Below are 15,957 nucleotides of genomic sequence, written 5' to 3' on the forward strand. Positions count from 1 at the left end.
TGTAAACCAGTGTTCCCAACCCTGACTATATATTAGAATTTTCTAGGGAGCTTTTTAAAAAAATGAGCCTTTAAAAAAATGGGCTTTTAAGAAAATGAGCCTTTAAAAAATGAGCTTTTAAAAAAATGGTAGGCACCAGTGTTTTTTAAAAGATCCCAAGGTGGTTCACATGTGTTGCCACTGTTGAGAGCTAATGCTGTTAGTCTGGGCAAAGTCAGTGAGGATGCAGAGAAGAAAGTATGTCTAAGAGATGAGGTGAAGTGGACCACATCTGATTATCTGTTATAGGACTGGGGAAGTGGGAAGAAGGAGGGTTCCACAGTGATTCCTAGTTTGCAACGTGCATTACAGAACCTTTTAAAAAATTATTTCCCTAATTTCTCCATTTCTCCAAATTGCATTTAGTACTACTTAATTGTACATAGACATCTCAGAATTCCTGAGAAGATGCTAAAGAAACAACTAACTGGCACAACCATTCAACAAATAGAATGTGGTCGCTCTAGAGGTGGCCAAGCTAAAGCCTGTTTCTTAGTGCCAATGTGTCCCTGGCCCCAATTCGTACACTCTCTTATAAGTTGAACCTCAGGACTCCATCCCCAAAGGGTCTCTCCAGTCTACTTTCCTGTTCTTTCTGCAGCTGCCACCAAATCACACTCCCTTTTGGGAGTTTTCTTTCCATGAGTCTGAATGGGATATCATTGCCTCTAGAACCCCTTCCCTTTCTTTCTTAAAGACAGGTGTTATTTCCTGGATTGTCTCTGACCCCTCCAGTGTGGTTTGGGTGACACTCCTATGTTTAGCAACAGCATCAAAGCATTACATTATTCACCCACCTCTCTCAAAGGACTAGGCAGCTTGCTTTGAAGAGCTCTTATTTGTCTTTGTATCTTAGTGCCTTATTACAGGGCCTGGCCCATAGCAGTTGCTCAGTAAATGTTTGCTGGATAAATTGAATGAAGCATACATACCTTTTTCAATAATTCAGTTGCTAGTTGTTACGAGTAAAAATACCTGAGATTACCAAGGTGTATACAAAGTCTTACTGTCTCTACATACATTTTAACTTTCTCTTAAGGTGGTAAATGGAAGTATGGACGGACTTCACCCTTCTGCTTTTGTCTCTTCCCCCTATTTTAACCCAACACACGCGTGCACGCGCGCGCGCGCCACACACACACACACACACACATCAGGAAAAAATAGGAACATTTAATGAAGCCTTAGCCACAGAACATTGTTAAAGAAATACAGTTTTGTAACATTGTTTATTACCAATTACTTTTCTTAGAGGGACTGAGGTGGGAAATTGTGCTAGGTGTGTTAGATCTGTGCTTCTCTAACTTTAATTACCTGGGAATCATCTTACAATGCAGATTCTGATTCAGCAGATCTGACAGGAGCCCTGGATTTGCCATTTCTCAGCAGCTCCTAGTGAAGCTGAGGTTTTTTGGTCATAGACCACATTTCAAGCAACAGGGTGTTAGAGTGCTACATTAGCATAAACAAAAAAACCAACTTCTTCATTTTTCAAACTAGAAAACTATGACCTTAGGGAGGTTGAGTGACTGACAGAGTCACAAATAGCAAGTGTTAGAGATAGGCGGAAAATCCAACCCATCTGACTCCCAGGACAATGGTCTCGTAAAATGTAAATTCTGATAAAATGGTCCTTGAAAATGATTTTTTAGCCTGATTTATTGTTTCTGACTTCCTGGTTCAACTTGGAAAATAGTTTCCAAAATTCCTGTTGAATTTCTCTTCCTTTATTCCTGAAGGCAGAGCTCCAAAACTCCACCTTCTTTAGCAATTTGCAAATGATAGAACGTTACAACTGGTGAGAACTAGGAGCAGACTTAATTTAACTCTTTTTTTTGGTAGAAGTTGGAAACCTGAGATCCAGAGTCATGCAATGACCTAAGATGTATGAAGGCATCAAGAACAGTGCCAGGGACAGAGTAGGTGCTCAGTACAATATTATTAAACTCATTAAAATATTCATGTGTCAGGCTCTGGGCTATCTTCTAAAGCTTCTTGGAAGTAAAGAGTTATATTTTTATTTGCTTAGTAAGCCCATCTTTTCAAAATGCAAAGGTAAACTTGAACTGACATATCCAAATAACCCAAATCATAAACACCAAATTAGTGAAATTTTGCAGCAGAATAGAAATAACACAAACTGGATTCTTTATAAGATCAAGTGGGGAAGGTTCTAGCTATCATGGGATTGTCTTTGAATACATAGAATGTTTTTTAATTTATGTAAATGTGTGCAAAATATGATGAAAGAGTTTAGCAAGGCAATACATTGCATGAAAAACTTTTCATTCAAGAACACTCGTTCTAGATCTCTTTTGGGGCTAATGGATTTTTGAAAATCTGGTAAAAGCTAAAGATTATTTCCCCAGAAAAGTGTTCATATGCATTTACACCAAAAAGTTCATCTAATTTAGGGAGACTATAGACCCTGGGTTAAGAATCCTAGAAACAGATCCTTTTCTTAATTTTGTTCTTGTCTTTCTGTATATGTAGGAGAAAAAAATGCAATGTAAGAAGCATTGGAAGAGGTTTTTATCTGAGCTTGAAGTCTTACTACTGTGAGTATGTTTTCTCTGGAATTTCCTTCTCTTTGTGCCTGGGTTTCATCTCTGTTCATTTTTTATTTTACAGCACAGAGCTTGGCGTGATATGTAATACATTTGATTTGGATGTTAGAACTTTGGATAAATTTTGACATGTGCTTTAGTATATTCCTTAAAGTACATTTTAAAATAGATCATTTACATAATTCCCTTGAACATATTTTAGCAGGAAACTGTCACAAGGAAGTGGGTTAAATCATATGTGACTAACATGGCTGAATAGTAACTCTTAGAACATTAGAATGGTCTATATTTCACCATTTCCTCTCTTCCTTAGAGACATTCCAGTCTATAAGCTGTTTCATCAGTATAACTCTATTCAGGAAGAGAGTTTTAGACAAAGAAATCAAGCGATTTTGATGTACATATTATTTTTCGGAAATTCACTCCTGAGTCTGAGAGTCCTTGGAGACAAATTGAAATGACTTCATTTTCATATATATATTCATATTTGCAGCTGTGCAGCCCTCCTCACTGAAAGCCTCTAACCCTGTAGAGTTCACCTGTCACTCTTTACAAATAGGAAACTTTCTTTTCGATATTTTTTTAACCAAGATGTGAAGTCGGGAGGCAGAGAGGAAGGTGAAGAGAGAAGGCATTATACTGAATCCATTTTCTTTTAGACTGAAGACCAGAAATCAGAATAGTAGAGGCTAATCATCAAAGCTTACATATCACTTAGTCAATAAAAAATGAAATCCAAAATTGTAATAGTAAAAAGTTTTTACATGTGATTGTTTTATTTATTTGCTTATGAAAGTAAGGTTCAAACATTGCAAAATTTCAAAAGTGCAAAAGGATAGACCAAGAAAAGATTTTCTCCCACCATTATCATCCAGTCACCCAGCTGATCTTTCCAAGGCAACAGTATTACCAGTTCCTTGTATATCTTTCCAGAGATATTTTGTGTGTAGACAAATATGTATTTTGTTTTCTTATTTTTCTCCTTTAACACAAGCAGTGACATGAACACATTGTTCACATTGCTTATTTTCATATTCTATTATATTCTGTACTGTAGTTTACGTAACCATTCCCCTGTTGATGGTTTCTTAGATTTGTTCTAATATTTTATTATATGAAAATAATGCTGACACAAGAAAACCTTGTATTTATGTTATTTCGTACTTATTTGAGTATATCTGTAAAATAAATTCTCATCAAATGGTGGTATTAAATGGTTATGTGCATTTTATCATAACAAGTTGTCCTCCAATATAAGTTATAACAATTTACTTTCAAAGAAGTCATATATGAGTGCCTGGTTTTCCATTGTTGCCAACCTGGTATTTATTCTTACCTCTTAATTTTTGCCAATCTGTTAGGTGAAAATAGTTTATCAGTGTAGCTTTTGAAAAAATATTTATTGACAAATAAAAATTGTATATATTAATGTGTACAGTGTGATGATTTTATATACAGTATGTACACACTGTCTAATGATTCCCACAATCAAATTAATTAATACATCTATCACCACCCATGCTGTACTTTAGATCCCCAGAATGTATTCATTGTACAATGGAAAGGTTGTCTGCTTTGACCAACATCTCTCTATTTTTCCCAACCCCCAGCCCTTGGTAACTATTTTTCTGCTCTGTGCTTCTCTATGTTTGACTTTTTTAGCTTCCACATGTAAGTGAGATCATGCAGTATTTGTCTTCTGTGTCTGGCTTATTTCACTTAGCATAATGTCTTCCAGGTTCATCTATGTTGTTGAAAATGGCAGGATTTTCTTCTTTTTATGGCTGAATAATATTCCATTTTTGTGTGTGTGTATGTGTGTTGTGTGTATCACACTTTCTTTATTGTTTATCCATTCATCTGTCAATGGACATTTAAGTTGTGTCTATGTCTTGGTTACTGTAAATAATGCTGCATTAAACATGAGAGCACAGATATCTCTTTGAGATACTGATTTTATTTCTTTTACATACATACCCTGATATGGTTTGGCTCTGTGTCACCACCCAAATCTCATCGTGAATATACTCCCATAATTCCCATGTGTTGTGGGAGGGACCTAGTGGGAGATAATTGAGTCAGGGGGGCAGTTTCTCCCATACTGTTTTTGTGATAGTGAATAAGTCTCACAAGACCTGATGGTTTTAAAAAGGGGAGTTTCCCTGCACATGCTCTGTTCTTTTGTCTGCCGCCGTGTGAGATGTGCTTTTTACCTTCCACCATGATTGTGGGGCATCCTCAACCATATGGAACTGTAAGCCCATTTAGCCTCTTTCTTTTGTAAATTGCCAGGTCTCGGGTATGTCTTTATCAGCAGCATGAAAACGGACTAATACATACGCAGAAGTGAGATTGTTGGATCTCATGGCAGTTGTATTTTTAGTTTTTTAAGGAACCTCTATTATGGCTGTACCACTTTATATTCCAACCAACAGCATACAAGGACTTCTTTTTCTCCATACCCTCAGCAACTCTCGTATCTTTTTCTCCATACCCTTGGCAACTTTTTGATAATAGCCATCCTAACAAGTGTGAGGTGATATCTCATTGTGGTTTTGATTTGCATTTTTCTGATGATTAGTGATGTTGAGCATCTTTTCATATACCTGTTAGTCATTGGTATGTCTTCTTTGAAAAACCATCTCTTTGGGTCATTTACCCATTTTTATCAGGTTGTTTGTTTTTTTGCTATTGAGTTGTATGAATTCCTCACTATTTTGTATCTTAACACCTTATTAGATATATGGTTTGCAAATATTTGCTGCCATTCCATAGGTTTCCTTTTCATTTTGTTGATTGTTTCCTTTGCTGTGCAGAAGCTTTTTAGTTTGATATAGTTCTACTTGCTTATTTTTGCTTTTGTCACCTACGCTTTTGGTGTCATAGCCAAAAAATCATTGCCAAGACCAATCTTAAGGAAAATTTTCCCTATGTTTTCTTCCAGATTTGTATGGTTTCAGATCTTACATTTAAATATTTAATCCATTTTGAGATAATTTTTGTATATGGTGTATAAGACAAAGTTCTAGTTTTATTATTTTGTATGTGGGTATTCAGTTTTCCCAACACCATTTATTGAAGATAATTTTCTTTTTCTGTTGTATATACTTGGTGCCCTTTTCAAAGATTGGTTGATGATGTATATGTAGGTTTATTTCTGTTTTTTTTTTTTTTTTAAATTCTATTCCATTGGTCAATGAGTCTGTTTTTATGCCAGTGCTATATTGTTTTTATTACTATAGCTCTGTAATATAGTTTAAAATCAGGAAGTGAATGCCTCTGGCTTTGTTCTTCTTTCTTAAACTCACTTATACTGTTTGGGGTCTTTTGTGGTTCTATATAAATTTTAACATTCTTCTATTTTTTGAAAAATGTCATTGGAATTTTGATAGAAATTGCATTGAATGTGTAGCTCACTTTTATGGACATTTTAACAATATTAATTATTTCAATTCATGTATGTAATGCATCTTTCCATTTATTTGTGTCTTCTTCAGTTTCTTTCATCAGTGTCTTATAGTTGTTAACGCACAGAATTTTCACCTCCTTGGTTAAATTTATTCCTAAGAGTTTTATTCTTTTTAATGCTGTTGTAAATAGGATCAATTTCTTTAATTTCCTTTTCAGATTGTTCATTGTTAGCATATACACACATAGTTTTTATACATTGATTTTGTATTCTGCAACTTTTCTGAATTTGTTTATTAGTTTTAACAGTTTTTTTGGTGGAGTCTTTTGGGTTTTCATCATGTCATCTGCAGACAGAGCCCATTAACTTCCACCTTTCCAATTAGGATGCCTTTTATTTCTTTTTCTTACCTAATTGCTCTGGCTAGGACTTCCAGCTTTATGTTGAATAGAAATGGAAAGTATGAGCACCCTTATCTTTTTCCTGAACTTAGAGGAAAAGCATTCAACTTTTCACTGTTAGGTATGATGTTAACTGTGGGTTTGTCATATATGGCATTTATTATGTTGAGATACGTTCCTTCTACACCTAATTTGTTGAGAGGTTCCATCATGAAAGGATGTTGAATTTTATCAAATGCCTTTGCATTTGTTGAGATGGTTTTGTGATTTTTGTTTTTCAGTGTGTTAATATAGTGTATAATTTATAGATCTGCACATGTTAAACCATTCTTGCTTCTCGGGGATAAGTCCTGTTTGACTATGGTATTTCATCCTATTAATGTTCTGTTGAAGACTGGGAACAATGGCTCACACCTGTAATCTCAGCACTTTGGGAGGCCAGGGAAGGTGGATCACCTGAGGTCAGGAGTTCAAGACCAGCCTGGCCAACATGATGAAACACCATCTGTACTAAAAATATAAAAATTAGCCAGGTGTAGTGGCGCACGCTTGCAATCCCAGCTACACAGGAGGCTGAGGCACAAGATTCACTTGAACCTGGGAGGCAGAGGTTGCAGTGAGCTGAGATCATGCCACTACACTCTAGCCTGGGCAACAAAGCAAGACTCGATTTCCAAAAACAAACAAAAAAACAAACAAACAATGTTCTGTTGAATTTAGCTTGCTAGTATTTTGTTGAAGATTTTTGTATCTATGGCCATCAGGGATATTGGCCTACAACTTTTTCTCATTATGTTCTTCTCTGGCTTTGATATGAGGGTAATGCTGTCCTAATAAAATAAGATTTACAGTGTTCCCTCCTCTTTAATTTTTTAAAAGAGTTTGACAAGGATTAGTATTAATTCTTTTTAAAATGCTTGTTAAAATTTTGCCAGAAGCTCTATGGTCCTGGATTTTTCTTTGTTGGAGGTTTTTGATTATTGAATCAATCTCTTTAGTTGTTATTGGTCTGTTTAGGTTTTCTATTTCTTCATGATACAGTCTTGGTGGATGGTATGTTTCTAGGAATCCATCTATTTCTTTTACGTTTTCCAGATTGTTGGCATACGATAGTTCATAATAGTCTCTTACGATCCTTTGTGTTTCTGTGGCATCAGTTGTAATGTCTCCTCTTTCATTTATATTTTATTTATTTGAGGCCTCTCAGAAAAAGAAGTCTCATAGTATCAATTTTTCTGAGTGATATTAATAATCCTTTTTTATTAAGAGATATATTTTTTTTCTATGAAGTAGCTTATAATATTCCTTACCTATTATTATAGATTAGACTGTTGATCTTTTCTTAATGATTTGAAGGAATATTTTATAATTCCTATTAGAAAATCAGCCTATTTTTATGTTATGAGATGCAAATAAATTTTTACTGTACTGTCATTTCATCTTTGCTTATTATAGTGTTGACATGTAGAAATAGTTTTAATACAGTTAAATTTATCAAGGTTTTCTTTTAGGGATTCTAGATTTTATGTTATAGTTTAAAAGGCCTTTTCCATTAAGAAGTTATATTTAGGTTGGTGTAAAAGTTATTGCAGTTTTGCCATTAAAAGTTATCACGTTTTTTGCCATTAAAAGTAAACATTACTTTTTTTTTTTTTTTTTTTTTTGAGACGGAGTCTTGCTCTGTCACCCAGGCTGGAGTGCAGTGGTTCCATTTCAGCTCACTGCAAGCTCTGCCTCCTGGGTTCACACCATTCTTCTGCCTCAGCCTCCCTAGTAGCTGGGCAAAAACCGCAATAATTTTTGCACCAACCTAATAAAATAGTTCTCCCATTTTTTCCAGTACTTTCATGGCTTCATTTTTTACATTTATTTACCTGATCCATTTGTTTATCTGGTGAGATATTTTCTGTGAACTACAACAACAGCTTGTCTAGGCTTCAAAAATTCTGTTGGCATTTTTAATGGAATTTTAATAACTTTATAGATTAATCTGGAGACATTTACAATTTTATAATGTTGACTATTCCTGGGGTACCATTTTTATTTTGCTAATATTTATTTTGTGTTAGGCCCTATTTCAAGTGCTTTACGTGTGTTAATTCATTAATCCTCATGACCATCCAATGAGATAAATTCTCCTGTTATCCCCATTTTGCAGATGAGGAAACTGAGGTACATCCTACCTTTTCTATAAGATCCAAGTTATTTCCTAAATCATCTTCTCAGATGTGACTAAGGCAGATGCAGCTTTCTCCTCTTAGAATGTACTATCAAAAATGGGATTGGGAGAGAAATTCCTAAGTAAACAGACAATTTCAATAAACTAAGTGGTAAGATGAGAAATACGAGCACAGAGGAGGGAATGATAACTTGGGGGATGAGCAGCAGAATGGGTTTCTTGATAGAAATAATATCTAAGCTGAGACCTGAAGGATGAGGTTTCTTTAGTTTAATATTAAGGGAATTACCTGAAACAGAATTGTAAACTCCATAGAATGTGACTTCTGATTCCTTTTTTCCCTCCTTTCTCAAGGGAAGGGGGAAAAGCTAATAATTTTTGAGGACCTGGCTTTTGGCTTAACCTTTTATTTAATTTTCATAAGAACCTTGGAAATAAATGTTTTAATTACTGATTACAGTTAAAGGAAAAGACTCAGAGCAATTAAATAACTTGCCCAAGTTAACACAGTCGTTAAAAAGACCGGAGATTCAATCCCAGGTTAGTTGTTCAAGTCTGTTTACCACACCATGGGGCTTGCATAATTTTGTCTGAACAAGGCACTCAGAATGTTTGCTGAAGTGATTTTAGAAGGTATCAGATCTGCTAACCTTCTGATGTATATAATCTAAAACCCTACTGATTTAAAAATTTGTAGCAAAAAGTTGGGTGGCATGAGTCCACAGGTACAAAACCAGCAAACTTTCTCCAAGGTATCTCCACGTTCCATACCTTGGTAACCTCTAAAGTATCCGTTTTTCTGTTTGATCAGTAATACTTAAAAATAAGCACATGGTCTTTTCTCCTCTCTGAGCAAGAGAGTAGAGCACCAGGCCATGGCTGTGTCTATCCGATGTCCACTATCTACTGCCTTCCAGAAGATTCGTCTCTCTGAATTATTTTAAGTTGCAGAAGAACCAACCAGGTATACACGGACTGTTAAATACACTACCTCAATTTCCTTTCAATCCATTGCTTTTCATTTTATAGGTATAGTTGGAATCATAATAGGTGTAGGGATCTTGTATCACAGAAGACTTTGATATATTTAAAAATAAAAACTTCTCTGTGTGTGTACGTGTGTATACACACACATACACACACACACACACACACATACACACACACGCTTCCTTCCTTGAAGTAAGAAGAAGAAAAGGAATCAGAACCCCCCTCCTCCACCACATATGCACAATATATATAGGAATGTGTGTGTTTATAGGAAAATTTTGCTACTGCAGAAATGAAAAATAGGCTTTTATAAATAGAATATTTTTTACAGATTTATTTTAATATCCCCAAGCCTGCCCAGAACATAGTAGGTATCCCATAAGTAATTTTTGAATTAAACTGAGCTCACAGTATGTGTGAATTTCACATTTTATGTTTCATAGTTGTTACCTGGGCTCATAGTGATAGCACACACTATTGAGGAATATAGTTTTTGTTAATAAGCTAATAAATGATTATTAGGGGAAAAAAAGCCTGAGAAATGTATGCTACACTGACATAGAAATCTGTGATTTAAAATCAGTGATATACTCTCAACATCAAACATTACTAGTCATATGGATTTAGACAATAATGCAAGCTTTGTGAAGACACTGACCTCTCTTTTCAGCTGTGTAACTGGTATCTAGCACAGTACCTGACATAGTAGTGCTCAATAAGTGGATGAATGAAAATGGTATTTATTCTTATGTTTTGGTGACTTAAACTTATATACTTAAATAAATCAAACTAACAATTTTAGTTTTACTGTTTTTACTTAATAAGTCATGTTGTCTTTCATATTGATAAAAATAAGTTAATGTTGAATAGTGCTATCTTTTGTAAAGTTTCCAATATTACAAATCTTTAAAACTCTTTATTTTTTGAAAATTTGTGCCTTATATTTGGATGTTTTATTTATATTTACATGATTACAGTCAATCAAAAACAGTAACTAGTATTTGCTGGAATTTTTTTTTTTTTTTTTTTTTTTTTGAGGTGGAGTCTCACTCTTGTCACCCAGGCTGGAGTGCAGTGACATGATCTAGGTTCACTGCAACCTCTACCTCCCGGTTCAAGCAATTCTCCTGCCTCAGCCTTCTGAGTAGCTGGAATAACCAGGTGCTCACCACCATGCCCGGCTAATTTTTGTGTTTTTAGTAGAAAGAGGATTTCACCATGTTGGCCAGGCAGGTCTCAAACTCCTGACCTCAAGTGATCTGCCCGCCTCGGCCTCCCAAATTGCTGGGATTACAGGTGTGAGCCACCGTGCCCTGCCGTTAGAACTCTTTAGACCAATTTGGAAAGCAAATCTGTGTCCTGTGCCCAATGTGTCCAGCCAAATTTATATTCTGCTTTAAGCCTATTCTCCATCCCACCTTACTACTCCCACACCAGAGTGTTGTTCATTTCCTGTCTGAATACTCAATTTGATGGCTTTAAAACATCTTTTGTTTCAAGGTTTCACCATCCAAACATACTAGAGTTGGCTGCATATTTTACAGAGACTGAGAAGTTCTGTCTGGTTTATCCATACATGAGAAATGGAACACTTTTTGACAGATTACAGTGTGTAGTAAGTTCTTTCTATTATTCTGTCTGATCCTCTGACCCCCTGAAGTCCTGGGAGAGCTGCTGAAACCATCTGGGAGAGCTGGGAGGCAAGATGTGTTTGCATGAGGGGAAAGCGAAGGATGGGTTTCCCAAGGAAGCAGTACTTCTTGGATTAATTTCTTACTTTTAGGAGGCTGAGCAAATACCTGAGTTAACGTGTTTTGTGCAACATTTTGGCAACCATATTGGGTTCTTACTCATTATGTAGTAAGAACCCAGCAAATCTTTTGGCAACCATGTTATATTATATTTGGTTCTGTACCTCCAGGGAGTTGGCATCAACTACTCTTATTCCTTAAATAATTTTAATTTGTATAACTTTATATAAAGTATCCTTCAATACAAAGGATTTCCATAACAGTGACACAGACTCTAAAGAGAAAGAGGCAGCCTGGACAACATAGCCAGATCTCGCCTCTACTGAAAAAATGAATAGGCTGGGCACGGTGGCTCATGCCTGTAATACTAGCACTTTGGGAGGGCAAGGTGGGTGGATCACGAGGTCAGGAGTTCGGGACTAGCCTGACCAACATGGTGAAACCCCATATCCACTAAAAATACAAAAATTAGCTGAGCGTGGTAGTGCGCACCTGTAATCCCAGCTACTCAGGAGACTGAGGCAGGAGAATCGCTTGAACCTGGGAGGCAGAGGTTGCAGCGAGCCGAGATTGTGCCATTGCACTCCAGCCTGGAGATTGTGCCATTGCACTCCAGTCTGGGCGACAGAGCAAGACTCTGCCTCAAATAAGTAAGTAAATAAATTGCTGGTCATGGTGGCATATGCCTGTCCCATCTACTTGAGAGGCAGAGGCAGGACAATTGCTTGAGCCCAGGGACATGGAGGCTGCAGTGAGCTACGATTGTGCCACTGTACTCCAGTCTGGGTGACACGGAGTGAGACCTTGTCTCAAAAAAAAAAAAAAAAAAAAAAAAAGAGAGAGAGAGAGACAGAGAGAGGGAGAGAGAGAGAGAGAAGGAGGTTGAATAAATGCCATGATCCCTCATTAGATGTTTTTGGAGGTTAAGTTTAAAAATTGATTCCAAATAGGTTAAGTTTCAGTGAGGATGAAAATAAAAGCAGATTGTCTCAATTACTCATACTATTGTACCACAAGTAACTTAAAAGTCTTATTTAATGAACTTTTAAGTAGTGTTACCTTACTAGCTATGTTTTGATTAAGCTAATATTAAGAAGTATGGAGTATTTTCACTGTCTATAAAGAGGCCTAGAACTGTCATCAGTAGCAGAAGGAAATCCATCTGGAATTAAAAATAAGTTCTGGAAAACCAAAACGTTGATTCACCCACCTCACCCCACCTTGCTATCTGCTTCTATTCTGGTGTATGTCTGCATAAGGAATACATAGGTAGTTTTTACTCAGAAAGTGCAACCAAACCAATTGCTGTTGTCGTTTTAGGGTGACATGGCCCCACTCCCTTGGCATGTTCGAATCAGTATATTAATAGGAATATCCAAAGCCATTCACTACCTGCACAACGTTCAACCATGCTCGGTCATCTGTGGCAGTATATCAAGGTAAATGATTCCAGAGCTTTTGGTTATTCCTGAAAGCTTCTTTTATCCTCACACATGAGTCATACTTCACACTATTCTCTGCTGTAGTTCTCCTGGTATGTGTGTGTGTGTGTGTGTGTGTGTGAAGAACTGTCATCTAGGTATTTAAAAATCCTATATTTTTATTAATGAAAATGTGTCTACCAAATTTTAAAAGCTATATGTATGTTGCCAAAAAGAGGGTTTGCATTATCTTTGGGAATTATTAATGAACAATGTAGGATAGACAATTCTGTGTACAGATGGTCCCAATTTATGATGATTCAACGAAATGATTTTTTTGGACTTTACAATGGCACAAAAGTGATACGTGTTAAGTAGAAATCATACTTTGAGTATCCCCATACAGTCATTCTGTTTTTCAGTTTCAGTACAGTATTCAATTTATTCTATGAGGTAGTTAACACTTTATTATAAACTAGCCTTTGCACTAGATGATTTTGCCCAACTGTAGGCTAATATAATTGTTCTGAGCACATTTAACATAGACTAGGCTAAGCTAGGATGTTCGGTAGGTTAGGTGTATTAAATGCATTTTCGACTTACCATGAGTTTGTCAGGATGTAACCTCATAAGTTGAGAAGCATCTGTATTTCAGTAATTATTAATGGCACTTTGTGAAATGAACCTGTCTTTATCTACTTTTTTTAAAAACTGAAGCTTAAAGAAAAATTAAGCAACTTAAATGGGGATTCCTAGTAAGCTGGCAGTAGTAAATAGCGATACAAATTGTTTGTCCTTGAGTCTCCAGTGTCTTGCTCATCCTACTGAGCCTGCTGTCTCGTAACTTTATGTATTAACCTACGACAAGCTGAGCAGCAACCCCAGTGTTCATTTTTTGAGACATGAGAAAATTAGAAGCAACATCTCCCACATTTCTTCTTCTAGGCATAAAGAATCATTCGCACAGACTAGATACCCCCTGCCGGTGAATTTTTTTCTATTTGCCCTTTATCTTGAACCTGTCCAAAAGTACATGAATACACCTTTGCTGAATATCAAGGAAGACTGAATTTAAAAGACTGCTGCTGCTTCTGAACCATTTCCCAGTATCTTGAAAAAAAATTTGTAGGATGCTTTTGACTTGGGCAGAAGAGGAGCTGATTACTTACTTGTTTTTTGGATGAAATGAACTCCATAGGAAAAGACTCTAGGTTTTACTTAGTTCTAGAGGGGTGGGATGACCTACTGATAGATGTCTGTGCTTGTTGCAGTGTGGCAATCCAGCAAATGCTAGTGGCTTTGTAGAAACAGCATAAAATTAATGCACACTCAAGGGACCTGAATATAGAGGGACCGTGAGGGTCTTGAGTCAGTGGAGTTATCTATTGAATTGCTTTCAAAGGGCTGAGGTGGCCGCCCACAGCCTAAAACAATCCCTTCTCCACTCAGTTTGCAACCAACACTGAGCACACTAAGTGCTCAAGTATATGTTTTACTGAGTAAATACATATCTGGAATGTTGCTAAACATATTCTTCCTTTGGTCTAAACTTAAAGTATTAGCTTATTTTAAATCCCCAAGAAGTAATAGATTAATTTTATTCAGTTTCCTTTTGTGTGGCTGAGTTCATCAAATCCTTTCCTGAATGCAGAGTTTGAAGGAGAAAGAAAAGAGAAGGTGTTGGGGTTTTGGCTCTTGATGGGAGACGGGGACAGAGAGTCACTAACTGAAGCAAAGGGAGCATCAGGGCAGGGAGGGAGGCAGAGGCAAGCTCTGCCCATGTCCGGTTATTTTTCACAGCTGAAATTGGGCAAGGTGATTTGGATGTGACAGCGTCTCTCTCCTGGTATTTGGTGAGAGCACAGGCTTTGGGCCCTCATTTCCACTTTCTCGCTGTTGGTCCGTGTCTTCAGGCAGGTTCCCAGGAAGTGGACTCAGAAGCATAGATTTACCTGCAGGAGATTTTTAAGAGAGGGCTCTCAGGCACAGCAAATGAAGCGAGGAAAGGAAAAAGGCAGGATTGGGCAGCTGGAGAGGTTGAGTTGGGATATTGTTGTCCTAGAGGCCTCAGTCCATGCTATGGGGAAGCACTGAAGCTGGGATGGTCCTTCAAAGACATCCCAGAGGCAGGTAGGGCACTCTGGACTTTGCAGCCCTGCACCTGACCAGCCCTCTTGTGGAGCAGTAATGTGGCTGCGTGAGGCAACTCGCTTCTACCAAGACAGTTCCCAGACTGTGGCTCAGCTGTGAGCCATCTTTAGCCAACTCTTCCTGCTGGGGAACCAGAGCCTCCCTGGGACCCAAGGAGGGAGCCAAGTGGGGTGGTAAAGGACGGGGTGGGAAAGGGTGGGGCTGGGGGTGCGTGGAGTCATGTTGGGAGATGGCAGCCACCATAGTTATAAAGGAAGATTTGACAGGACAGAATTCTGAAAAATGTGACCCAAAGATTTTTGTTTTTCACATACTTTGCTCCCCACCCTCCTCCCATCCTTTTCTCTTAGCTCATTGTCCCCATAATGTTTAAATCAGAGAGACTTTCCACTTAAAATGCGATTCTGAGCAAATTGCTTAACGTCTGCAAACCTCAATCTTCCCCTCTGCAAAATGCTAGTAGTAGAATAATAGCTTCTATCTCCTAGGGTTAAATGACATAAGGTCCTTGGCACAGAGCATACACATCTTCAGTGGTAACTCCTGTCGTAACTGGTCGAGAAGTGGTGGGAGTGGCACAATGGCAGAGACCAAGTACTGTGGTGGCCAATCAGTCTTTTTACTTAACACTCTTCCCTCTATCGTCAGTTTATAGTGTTTGAAAAGTGGACCCACCGACTAAGCTCTAGTTTAAGAAAAATTACTTCTCTGTTAATATGTTTACTGACCAGGTGTGGTGGCTTACGCTCGTAGTCCCAGCACTTTGGGAGGCCAAAGTGGGTCAATTACGTGAGGCCAGGAGTTTGAGACCAGCCTGGCCAACATGGTGAAACCCCATTCTCCACTTAAAAAAAAAATGTTTATTAAATATCTTGAGAATCCCATTCATCTTATTTCACAAATGTTTATAGAACATCTGTTGTGTACAGATCATTGTGTTAGACCACAGTGGGAGAGACATTGCTGATGATAGTCTTGTCCTTGAAGGTTCAACCTGGTAATCAGAAAGATAACATAAACACAAAATGTGTAGTGCAACGGTAACTATG

The 15,957-nt window shown here is 37.3% G+C and overlaps 1 protein-coding gene across 1 annotated transcript in view; it reads left to right on the forward strand.

Annotated features, from left to right (window-relative positions):
- IRAK3 (interleukin-1 receptor-associated kinase 3) overlaps positions 1-15,957 on the forward strand; it is a 51,607-nt gene that overhangs the window by 23,576 nt on the left and 12,074 nt on the right. The window contains exons 6-8 of the mRNA XM_011976648.1: positions 2,533-2,597; positions 11,086-11,200; positions 12,657-12,775. Of these exons, the coding sequence (XP_011832038.1) occupies positions 2,533-2,597; positions 11,086-11,200; positions 12,657-12,775 (299 nt within the window). The remainder of the gene's footprint in view (positions 1-2,532; positions 2,598-11,085; positions 11,201-12,656; positions 12,776-15,957) is intronic.

This window comes from Mandrillus leucophaeus, unplaced genomic scaffold (assembly GCF_000951045.1).
Source record: "Mandrillus leucophaeus isolate KB7577 unplaced genomic scaffold, Mleu.le_1.0 Scaffold169, whole genome shotgun sequence".
Taxonomy (NCBI): Eukaryota; Metazoa; Chordata; class Mammalia; order Primates; family Cercopithecidae; genus Mandrillus; species Mandrillus leucophaeus.